General features: G+C 34.7%; 1 protein-coding gene across 3 annotated transcripts in view; it reads left to right on the top strand.

The window, feature by feature from the left end:
- Nucleotides 1-12,211, top strand: part of LAMA2 (laminin subunit alpha 2) — a 546,302-nt gene that overhangs the window by 341,737 nt on the left and 192,354 nt on the right. For all 3 annotated transcript variants that reach the window (XM_077162869.1, XM_077162870.1, XM_077162871.1), the window contains 2 exons: nucleotides 1,317-1,497; nucleotides 4,324-4,460. In XM_077162869.1, the coding sequence (XP_077018984.1) occupies nucleotides 1,317-1,497; nucleotides 4,324-4,460 (318 nt within the window). The remainder of the gene's footprint in view (nucleotides 1-1,316; nucleotides 1,498-4,323; nucleotides 4,461-12,211) is intronic.

Genomic DNA, 12,211 nt, shown 5'->3' on the forward strand with positions numbered 1-12,211 from the left:
ATAAAAATATTGTATGTTTAATTTTGCCTTATAAAGTTTAGCTTAATTTCAGATTCATGTTTTAGGTCATTTGCTAGAAGAGTTATACAATTTCTCCTTTTATCATAGAATGAAATCTGAGTTAGAATTAGAAATAAAAAATAAAGCCAGCAGTAAATATAAAGGTTAAAATGATTTTCAAATGCAATCACCCCATTTTAAATTAATAAAATAAAACTGTTCTTAGCTACAGTTATTTTAAAAGACTAAGTTTCAGTGTGATTTTATTTTCTGGAACTTATTTATTTTTAATAAAGTAAATAATAATGAAAAATGTATAATAATGCTTATTCATTTCTCTTTGGGATGGTTGACTTGAAGTGGCAAATTTTTTTTTTTACCAAAAAGTAGTTATTAGGTCTAAGTTTTAAATGTAAAGATTTTTTTACAAAGAAACCATTACTAAGAGTAATTATCTAGATTCAAGCTTCATAATAATGTGATATGCTTTTAAAAAAGATACTTCTGGCGTACTTTAAGTAGGACATGTGCGTTTCATATCCGTCAGCATTTTCTAACGTGGTCACTCCAGCCTCTGGAAAGTCAAAGTCAGTAATACAGAGTCCGTCATGGAAGGTTATTACGAGTGGATGAGAAATGTATACGGAAAATGCAAGTTTCCCTCCACCTGCCTCAGTCTGCTGCTTAGATACACGACCCCACAATCGATGTAAATTGTTAAGATAATGCCTAAGTAACTAAATGTTTGTCTCACCAGTCAAACATTTAGTGTAGGCATAACCTGTGAGTTGCATTTATAAAATAAGTAGTATGGTAATGGCTGGAGGTATCTATGGGTATATGACAACTAGTAGATCAAATATTTAGGGGGTGGTTTGTTTTAACTCTAGACTGCTGGCCAATAATAGAGCAAAACACTTTTACCAAAAAGGAGTGCCTAGGATTGGAAAGTCCTGTAGGGAATTCAACAAGTAAAACTTTCAGTTAAAGCTGGAAGTAACGCTCATAGCTTATTTCCAAATAGCTGTTAGAGCCTTGGGAAGTACAGAGAAAGGTTGGTGAAAACGCGGCAGACAGAAAGAAAATGCCCTAATTCGAGCCTTAATCTTAATGGGATTTTAAAAGATTTGAACCTTTCTCTTTGGAGATGGTAGGAAAAAGCCCACTAAATTAAATGACCCCCTAATTGTCATACCTGCAGTGAAGAGCCCTGAGAGGCTGCCCTTTCCCTGTCCGGTCTTCCAGTAGTGTGCATCTTGTCTCATTGCCCATCAGTAGGTTTACATCTCATTTTCCTCCCTGCCCTTTTATGCCAGCCTGGAACCTTCGGCCTACACTCAGCCAGGGGGTGTGTTCCCTGCAACTGCAATTCCTTTGGATCTAAATCTTTTGACTGTGATGAGAGTGGACAGTGTTGGTGCCAGCCTGGTGTGACCGGAAAGAAGTGTGACCATTGTGCCCGTGGCTATTTCAACTTCCAGGAAGGAGGATGCACAGGTCTGTAAGCCAGACGGGTCCTCCCTGCTTGTCCTCTGCTTTTGGCCTCAGCTTCTGTAGCAGTTTGTTCTTCAGGATTCTAGAGACTAAACAAAATGCACATTTTGATATGTATTCATTTAATTTAAAGAATTTAACAAATGAAATACTTTGCCATTCAAAGCACAGCCCTTTAAATGACTGACTGCCGGCGCCCAGCAAACATGAGAATCCATCAGCAGATGTCCATTCGTTTGTCCCTTCCTCCCTGTCTGTGACCTCACTGGGCCAGGTATTCAGTGGTGGCTGTAGCGAGAAAATCAAATGTGCCATTTTTCTTCCTGTCAAAGTTTATCTTAGTTTATGCTCTACTTCTAAGCTAATTCAATTCAACTTTTCCTTTTCATTTTGCAAATTGGTCCAAGAAACAGGGAAGTTAATAATTTTTTCTGGTACAAAAAATATGTTTTCATCAACTTTTAGGTGCCTTGAAGCTGTGATGTTCTGAGAGAAAAACGGTTGTCTTCAGATAGTTATGCATGCGGGGCGGTGCAACAGTGGCTCAGTGGTAGAATTCTCATCTGCCATGCCAGAGACCTGATTCTCAGTACCTGCCCATGTGAAAAAAAAAAATGCATCGGGGGTCTCCACTCATGAGTCCCTCAAGCAGTTTTCTCAGGTGTCCCGGTAACAGCCTTCCCACGAATCATGAATTAAGAAAACAGGAAAAAAAAAAAAAAAAACGCATTGCAGATGAAAGTAAAGATTAAATTTTAGCCTTAATTTGTATGCCACTAATTTATAATTGGCCCTGATTCCAACAACCAGTAGGTTGAATATGATCCCTGCTTAGTAAATGCATCGATTCAGTACTGATGATGCTTCTGCATTCTCAGTGCTGGGAATAAAACACATTATAAGATCTTAAGATGTGACTGCTGACTATTGTATAAATGTATATGGGAAGCAGCATGAAAAATATTTTAAGTTTATGGAGAACCGGTACCTTTCAGACATTCTCAAGCAATTTGGATATACAATTTTATCACAAATTAAGCCACACTACATATTATCATCCTATATCCTGCAAGAATCCATGTGTGATCTCTAAGTCAATATTTGTATATTATAAAAAATCATGAAGCTGCCATGTAAAATGTGCGCTGTTCTTTAAATCAGTTTCTCCTTCCATTTTTACTTAATGTGAATTCATGAGATGTTACATGCATTCAAATGCATCCACCATTAGAAACTATAAATGAGTCCAAGAATGTAATTTGAGACTGTGAAATGGTGATAGTTTAGAAATGCAGAGGTACTAAGAATTCTAGCCCAGAGAAACAGAACAGGAAAAGGGTATGGGACACGCCGATAGCTTGTGGCTCAGAGCATCGCTCAAGACTGGCCGCCTGGGTTTGTCCAGTGGGTCCACCATCAGCTAGTTGTGTGACCTTGACTCAGTGACTCAGCCCCTCTGCCCTTCAGCAAAATCCACCTAGTAAATAATATCTCCTCCATAGGGTTCTGTGAGGCTTGGTTGAGTTAATGCCTGTAAAACTATTTAGAGTTGTGCCTGGCAGATAAGGGCCATGCAAGTGTTTGTCATTATTATTATCATTATTTCCTTTTTAGATTATTAATTGTACTAAACAGTCTGTCTTTTGTCAAAGAAAACTCATTACCCAGGCCATTTTCTTGCTATGATTCCCATGAACAACTATTTAAAGGCTTTCCATTTGCAAAGTGATGATTTGAACTGGCCTAAGACATTTTTGCAGATAAATTCAAGTACAATGTTAGCTGTTCTTTTTCATAATGAATGACACATATAAAGTAAATTATTTGGCTTAAAATTAGCAACAACAATAACAAAAACAACCATGATGAACAATTATTTCGTGCTTACTCATTGTTAAGCATCGTACTAAACATTTTTCACAGCTGGTATGGTATGCAATGAGCAGTAATAATTGTGGTTCCTTAAAAGGCAAACATAATCAAATATCCTCAATGTATTTAGTTTAAAAAGATCTACTCACCATATACCCAATTAAACGATTTCTCATAACATTACTCTTCTGTTTAAATCCCAGTGATTAGTGTTTCATCTCTTGCCTTCACTTGTTGATATGAAATCCTGCACTAAAATACTCTTCCTTAGTAGCCAGGTCAACCTTAGCTAATGAATGGAATGCATTCTTTGTCTTGGACAGCTTTGGAGGTCTTAAACCTCCCTATGCATTCTTTGAGAAAGTGCAATGGGGCAAGGATGAATTTTGTATCATATTAAAGAAAATAAAAAAGTTATTGAAAAGAAATAAGGCATATGAGCAATGAAGCTAAAAAAAATATCTTCAGATAGCAGGAGCGTCCACAATTTGTTGATTTTAAAATATTTGCTCAATTGGTATGTCCTGTTGTGTGCATGAAGGACTATAATTTAAGAAGTCTGTTAAGTTTGTTGGTTTTTATTGCAAGTCAAGGTCATTGACAGGCAGGATCAAAAATTTAGTAATGAACTTAAAATAAACTTAGAAACAAACTTTTAAACTTCATGGTATCCAAACTGATCACCAGTTATTTCATTCCTCAAACTTAAGCAAAAAGCTGGAAATGCTTTAACTTTTGGATTAAATACAACATATATTTAGGAACTGACTCCTCTGTGAAATATACTATGTAGTTTGACATAAAAGATGAATAAGACAAGTTTATATTTTCAAGGATACAAAAACATGGTATGGAAAACAAAACAACACAATTCACCACAATATAAAATTCAGCACTTTATATCAAATAACTTTTTATCTTTTTGCCTGTCTTTGCTCCCCCTTTTCACCTATGCAGCTTGTGACTGTTCACATCTGGGTAATAATTGTGACCCCAAAACTGGCCGATGCATTTGCCCTCCCAATACCACTGGAAAGAAATGTTCTAAATGTGCACCCAATACGTGGGGCCACAGCATTATCAGCGGTTGTAAGGTGAGTAAAGCACTTTATTTCATGGATCATTTTTTAAAGTTTCCCATTTTGGTAGAGTTCTCTAATATAGCGAGCAAACCCAATATTGTAAATTACAAAATAATATAGAATTATAACTATATTGTGATTGCAGATGTTAGTTGGTTTCTTGAATTTTACATGTGAGAAAGATTAAGAAAGTAGGTATATATTTGTACCAGTTACTCCATGATGTTTACAACCCACCACCCCCAAACAATAACAAGTCACAAAGATAGGGAAGGAAACTACAAGTAAGTTAAAACCAGGAAACAGACATAAACTCATACCTAGACACATCCTAATTTAAGAAATTTGCCAAAAACCTATAGGAATTGTCAGCAATTCATGACTAGATTTCACTTTTCAGAAAGTAGTAGAGAAAATTCTGAACAGTCAGGATAGCACCTTGAGCTTGAAAACAGTCTAATTGTTTTCCGTGACTGGGACCACGTAAAGTGGCTTGACTGGACTTATATTTATAGAGATCTGTCCAGCAGCTACGTGGGAGGTGAACTGAAGGCGGGGAACTGTATGAGAGCTAGAGACCATTGAGAAGCTGATGCAGAAGTAGTGAGCTAGGATGGAAACCGGGGCCTGGTCAAGGAGCCTCAGTCATAGAACTAAGTAAACTGATAGGTGAAGTCATGGATTGGGGGAGGGTAAGGAGCAGTGGGCTAGAGAATGACTCCCCAGTTTCCGCGTTGCACCAGAGTGGATGGTGGCCCCATTTGCTATGAAAAGGGAATGGAGAAGAAGCAGGTTCAAGGAGGGAAGGGTGATGAATCCATGTTTATCAGCTTTTTGTGAGATACACGTCAAGTTAAATTAAATTAAATTCCCTTTTTAAAGTGTGCAATTTGATGGGTTTTGACTAGTGATCACAGCCAGATAATCAGAGCAAATATAAAAAGGAATATTTTCTCCATTCCCTATAACCATTTGCAGTCAAAGCCCCACCCCATCGTTTACTCGGCACTAGACAACTGTTAGGAATACTACCATTGTAGTTTTGCCATTTTTAGAACTTCATGTAAATAGAATCATTGTTGTTTAGGATGTTTTTTGTTTGTTTTGGGGGGGCTATTTTTAAATCTGGCTTCCTTCATTTGGTGTAATGCTTCTGCAATTCATTCATAGGATTGCATGTATCAGCAGTTTACTTTTTTTAAATGCATAATAATTTGCCATTGCATGGATGTACCACCCCTTGTTTATCAGTTTATCATTGTTTTTGATGGTCAACAATCCAACTGATTTCCAGTAGGGGCCATTATGAATAATTTTACCATGAACATTTGTGTTTAAGTTAAAAATGTGTGTATAGACATATTGTTTTCATTTCTCTCCACAAGAATATTCCAATCCTTGCCAGTATTTGGGATTCTAAGTTTTTAAATTTTAGCCATTCTTTTTGTGGTGTGTTTCTTTTGTATTTCTTTAATAACTAATGACACTGGGGAATATTTTTTATTTATTTATTTGACACTGATGTATCTTCTTTTATGAAATGTCTGTATAAATCTATTACTCATTTTTACTTTGGCTTGTCTTCTTAAGCATGAGTTGTAAGAGTTCTTTATATATGTTGAATACCAGTCCTTTGACATGTACATGTTCTACAACTATTTTCTTCTAGAATATAGCTTGCTTTTCACTTCCTATATAATGTATTCATTTCATTTTTATAAAAAACTCATTTTTTAGTTTTTCTTTTGTGGTTCATGCTTTTTATGCTTTATCTAAGAAATAAATATACATGTAAGCTAAAGTCCAAATACTGTTTTTCAATTTCCTCTTCAAGAATTTTATATTTTTAGCTCTTAAATTTAGGCCCTTTATTCATTTTTAATATTAAGTTTTATATATGGTATGAGGTAATGGTCAAAGTTTACATTTTATGGATATCTAAATTCTCCAGCACCATTTGTTGAAACTATCTTTTTTCCCATAGAATTACTTTGGCCATTTTGTAAAATATCAATTGGCCGTATATGTATTGAGCCATTTCAGGTGCTTCCGTCATCTATATAACCATCTTTCACCAATTCCACACTTGATTAGTGTAACTTTCTAGTAAGTCACAAAAGCAGGTAATGTAAATTTCCCAACTTTGTTCTTCTTTTTCAATATCTTTTGGTTATTCTAGGTCCTTTGCACATCTATATAAATTTCAGAATTAGCTTATCAATTGCTTTAACAAAAAGACTGTTAGTATTTGATTTGGAATTTATTGGATCCATCAATCAATTTGGGAATAATTGACATCTTACCAATGTGAGCCTTCCATTTATTTCATTCTTCTTAATTTTTCTCAGCAGTGTTTTATAGTTTTTGGTCTACAAATGTTGCACGTATTTTCTTGAATGTATCAAGTGTGTTGTATTTTCATACCGGTGGAAATAGTATTTCTTTCCAGTTTGTTGCTGATATAGAAAATGCAGTTATTTTTGTATATTAACCTGCTACATTGCAAACCTGCTAAACTTATTAATTGTAGTTGTATTTTAGTAGATTCCTTAGGATTTTCTCTGTAGACAATTGTCATCTCTGTATAGAGTTTTACTTCTTTCTTTCCAATTTGTATGATTTTATATCATTTTCTTGACCTATTGCATTACCTCAAATCCTCAGAAACTGTTGATGAGGAGTGAGAGCAAATGCCCTTGCCTTCTCCCTGATGCTGAATGGAAAGCATCCAGTCTCCCGCAATTAGAAACGATATTAGGTGTGGTGTATTCTTAGACGTCCTCTATCTGTTTCAGGATGCCCCTTATATTCCTCATTTGCCAAGCACGTGTATCAGAAACGTGTTTGATTTTGACACATTTCTTTCCTAAATCTATTAAGGTGATCATGTGGATTTTCTTTTTAATGTGTCGAAATGGTGAATCATATTGATCAGGGTTCAAATCTTGACACAACCCTCCGGTGCCCAGGTTAACCCTGGTTGGTCATGCATATTGTCTCACTTAAATGATGTGGGATTTGGCTTGGATTTTTACAATGATTTTTTTATCTATGTTCACAAGGGATATGTGTCTGTGGTTTGGTGCTTTGTTTTCCTTGTAGTGTTGTCTGGTTCTGGTAGGGGATAATGCTAGTCTCATGAAATGGGTTGGAAAGTGTTCCCCTTTCTTATGTTTTCTGGAAGAATTTGCTTAAAATTGACATTCCTTTTCCATTAACTATTTCATAGAAGTCAATTCTGAAGCCATCTGTGCCTGGACTTGTCCTCATGGAAAGTTGTTTTTTACTGCAGTTTCAAATTTTTAAATAGATACAGGCCTGTTCAGGTTCCCTATTGCTCCTTGGATGAGTTTGGTAATGTGTTGATAGGATCTATAGTGATATACCTTTTTATTCATGATGCTGATGATTACTTTCTCTTTTATTTTCTTGATCAATATTTCTAGAGGATTATCAATTTTATTTAGTTTTTTCAAAGAACCAGCTAATATTTTCATTGATTTTTCCCTAAAGTATTTGTTTGCTGTTTCATTGATTTTGCTCTTATTTTTATTATTTACTTCCTTTGCTTCCTTTGCATTTAATTTGCTCGTTTCCCAAGTTTCTTAAGGCAAAAGTATAGATCACTGATTTGAGACTTTATTCTTTCCTAATATGAGCATTTCATGTTATACATTTTCTTAAAGGCACTATTTTATTTGCATTCCATAATTTTGAAATGTTGTGTTTAACTTCATTCAATAAATTAAATATTCTTTAATTTATTGCTAATGAGTTGATTATTTAGAAGGATGCTGTTTAATTTTCGAATATTTGCAGTTTTGCAAGATAATTTCTATTACTGGTTTCTAGTTTAGTGTTCTATATTGGAAGGAAGAACATAATCTCTGTGGTTTCAGTTTTGCATTTTATTTCCCAGAATATCATCCAGCTTGATTAATTTAACTTGTGCAACTGAAAATTTTGTGTTTTCTGGAGTTATTGGGTGAAATATCCTATAAATCTCAATTATCCTTAATGATTTCTATGCCTACATCTTCTCTAAATTACTGGAAGAGTTGAAACCTTCAGCTATAATTTGGATTTGTCTATTTCTTCCTTCCATTTTCTAGGTCTTGTTTCATATATTTTGGAGCAGTGACATTAGGACCGTACATATTTAGGATTGTTCTGTCTTTTTGAAAATTTGACCCCTTTGTCTGTGAAATGTTCTTCTTTATCCTGGATTATATTATTTGTTCTGAAGTATACTTTTTCTGATATTCATGTAGCAATTCCATTTTCTTTTGATTGATTTTTATATGGTATATATTTTCTACACTATCACTTATCCCATCTCTTTATTAATACGTAAAATTAATTTTTATATAGCATATACACGGTTTTAAATCTAATCTTACAAACTTGACATTTAAGTGGAGTATTTAAATTTTTCCCATTTACTCTAATTGTCAATATAGTTTGATTAAATCTACCATTTTACTATTTACTTTTTACTTTTCTGTTATTGATTTCTTTAGGATTGTTATTTTTATAATTGCATTTTACCTTTACTTTTAGCTTATCTTTTTTATGATTTTAGTGACTACTCTAAGTATATATATATATATATATATATATATATATATATATATTTTAAACTTTTCAGAATTTACCTTAAAAAAATATTATATCACTTGACATTTAGCATAAGAGCCTTACAGGTGGGCGACGGTGGCTCAGCAGGCAAGAATGCTCGCCTGCCATGCCAGGGGACCCAGGTTTGATTCCCGGTGCCTGCCCATGTAAAAAAATAATAATAATAAATAAAAAAAAGAGCCTTACAATGGTAAACCTTCAAATCCTTTTCTCATTCTTTGTGGTATTATTGTCATATAACTCACTTATATATATTATAAATACCACAACATATTCTTATGTGTTTGATTGAAACAATTACCTTTTAAAAAGAAGAAAAATATTTTATATCTTACTATATATATATTACAGTTCCAATGCATTCCGTTCCTTTGTGTACATCCGGTTTTCCATTTTGTATCATTTTCTTTCTTCCATTCAGCTACCTTCCTAATTTGTGTTATTTCTAATAATCCATGTCTGCTAACAATAAGCCTTTTGATTTAAGTATTTTTTCAAATATGTTTTAATATTTTTGCCCGATATGGAATCCTAAGTTCACTGGTTTTCAGCAATTTGCTTATGCTTTGTTTTTTTGTAGTTTTCTTATTCTTACTCTGCATGAGAGTAGTTGAATCTGTTGGATTTGTAGGGTTACAGTTTTCATCAATTTGGATAATTCCCAGCCATCGTATCTTCAAATGATTTCCTATCCCCCGCCCATCCTCTCCCTCTGGGGCTCACTATATGTGTATTGCACCACTTGATATTTTCTCATGGTTCACTGAGGTTCTTTTCATTTTTTCAGTCTCTTTTCTCTATATTCTTCATTTTTTATAGTTCTGTTGTTAAGAATCCAGGTTGACTGATCTTTTTTTCATGTAGTGTCTCCTCTGTTGTCAATCCAGTGCAGTGTTTTTTTTTTTTATTTCAAATATGGTATTTTTCATCTTTAAAATTTCCTTTTGGTTGATTTTGTATCTTTAATCACTCATCTTTATAGTCACATTTTCCATTACATCCTTGAGCATATTTATAATAGCCATAGTAACTTCTTTAACATGGTTTTCTGCTAATAATATTTCTCTTGTTTTTCAGAAATATTCATATTGGTTTATATTGCTCCTGATTATGAGTCATATTTCCTTACTTATTTCTATTTCCAGTAATTTTTATTTGGATACGAGATATTATACATATTTAATTGTCGAGTATCAGATTTTGTTGTATTCCTTTAGAAATTTTGAACTTTATCGTAGCAAACAATTTAGTTACTCACTGATAACTTGGATCCTCTTGAAGCTTGCTTTGAAGTTTTGTAAGGGAAGACCCAGAGCAGCCTTTAGAATGGGGGTCATTTAGTCCCACTATTAGGGTCTAAACATTCTGAGAATATTCCTCAGTGTACTTCTATGTCTCTCCAATCTCGTTGTTAGGAACATGAGCTATTCCCAGCTTTCTGTGAGATCTGGTGAGTTTTTCATCCTAGGGTTTTCCAGTGCTTTTCCGCCACAAACTTGCAGAATTCCGTCCCATGCACACACGCATTGGTACTTTCTGCAAATCTCTGGAATCTTTTCTCTGTGTAATTCCCTCCTTTTAAAACACGAGTTCTGGTTGTCTCAGCCTGTCCAGCCTCCATTATGTTTCCCAACTCAGCGAGAGTCCTGGGCCTCTCTTGGCCCACCGTCTCTCTGTGTTGCAGCCTAGAAACTGTCTCCATGCCCTATATCTTTTGATTTGCTTCTCTTGGAAATCACAGTTCTGTGCTTTCTCTTATCAAAGTCTGAAAATAGTTGTTCCCCACCCCTTTTTTTCTCTTACTTTTTTGGAGAGTTTATTCTTTGTGATTGGAGATAAATTCTCATAACAGTTAATATTTCATGGATAGAAAAGAAAAGATGAGTTAACTTTGAACATCTGAGCACAAGGTGCCTGTGGAGTACTCAGGTGGAGAAGTCCAGCGAGCAGTTAGAAGCACAGGAAGGATGTTTGTTAGAAATGTATGAAAGGATCAGTGGGTCATGGGGAGAATTTTAAGGGAACCACCAGAGGTTAGAAGGGGGAGGTGTCAAAATGGAACACTTTTAAAGATGGACGAGGAAAGAAGATGCATGATGAAAACATGAAGAAATAAAAACTTAAGGACGAAAAGGTAAAAGATGTAAGTGTTATAAAAACTGAAGAGAAGAGAGTGCTTAAAGAAAAGGAATGCTCTTAAGTGCCAAATGTGACACAGAGGTGATGGAAGATTAGAGCCCAACTGTTCTATTAAATAAGAGTGTTACTGATGTTACGGAGAATCATTACAGTGATGGGGCCGGGTTGAAAATAGTGGGACGTCACGCCTGTTTGAGCACATGGCAGTACCCTCTAGAGTTATAGACTATCTTTTCCACTTCGCTAGCACATACAAAATAGTAGAGTCTAATCATTTTTACATACATGGTAAAATATCTGAATATACTCAGTACTCAATTTAGAAACAGCTGAGGAAAACAAAGGTATCAGTGATTGTTCATGAAAGTTCAGCTATCTGGCTTCCATTAGACATATGATTACAGAAAATAAAAACTTGAAAGAGACTCATTTTTCTATTGCCAACATCAGTATGAGGTTTGAAGTTCTGCAGAGCTACATTTTGGTAACAAAGCAAACGTTTCTCAAGAGATTCAATATTTTTTTGATGAATGAGCAATGCTCTGTATTTCTATGATTAACTTCTTGGATTTTCAACTTTCAATCCAAGCATCTCCTTGTCAATTTGACTCATAAATAAGCCATAAGGAAACATATGAGGTTTCTATTCTAGTCTCAAAATCCTAGTGATGTGGCTAAACTCTGGTAAAACTCTTAAAATTGAAGCTGATACCTGATATTCATGATGTAAATCTGGATGTAATGCAGTCCAAATGTCTTGACAAGGAAAAGTAGCTATAGCCTTGATTCCATACTTTGACTAATTCAGTTGAGACTGATTATTAAATAAGCGTTTCTGTCTGCTGAAATTGATTGAAATGTTTTGGACTACTGTGAACCACTTTTAGGAGTCTGGATTTCTGAATAGCTGGACTTCACCATTATAAACAGTTTTAAAAATGTCCTGGGACTTGCACACATGTGTCTCTGAGCATGTATTCTGCCGT

The sequence above is a fragment of the Tamandua tetradactyla genome, chromosome 5 (assembly GCF_023851605.1).
Source record: "Tamandua tetradactyla isolate mTamTet1 chromosome 5, mTamTet1.pri, whole genome shotgun sequence".
NCBI classification, from domain to species: Eukaryota; Metazoa; Chordata; class Mammalia; order Pilosa; family Myrmecophagidae; genus Tamandua; species Tamandua tetradactyla.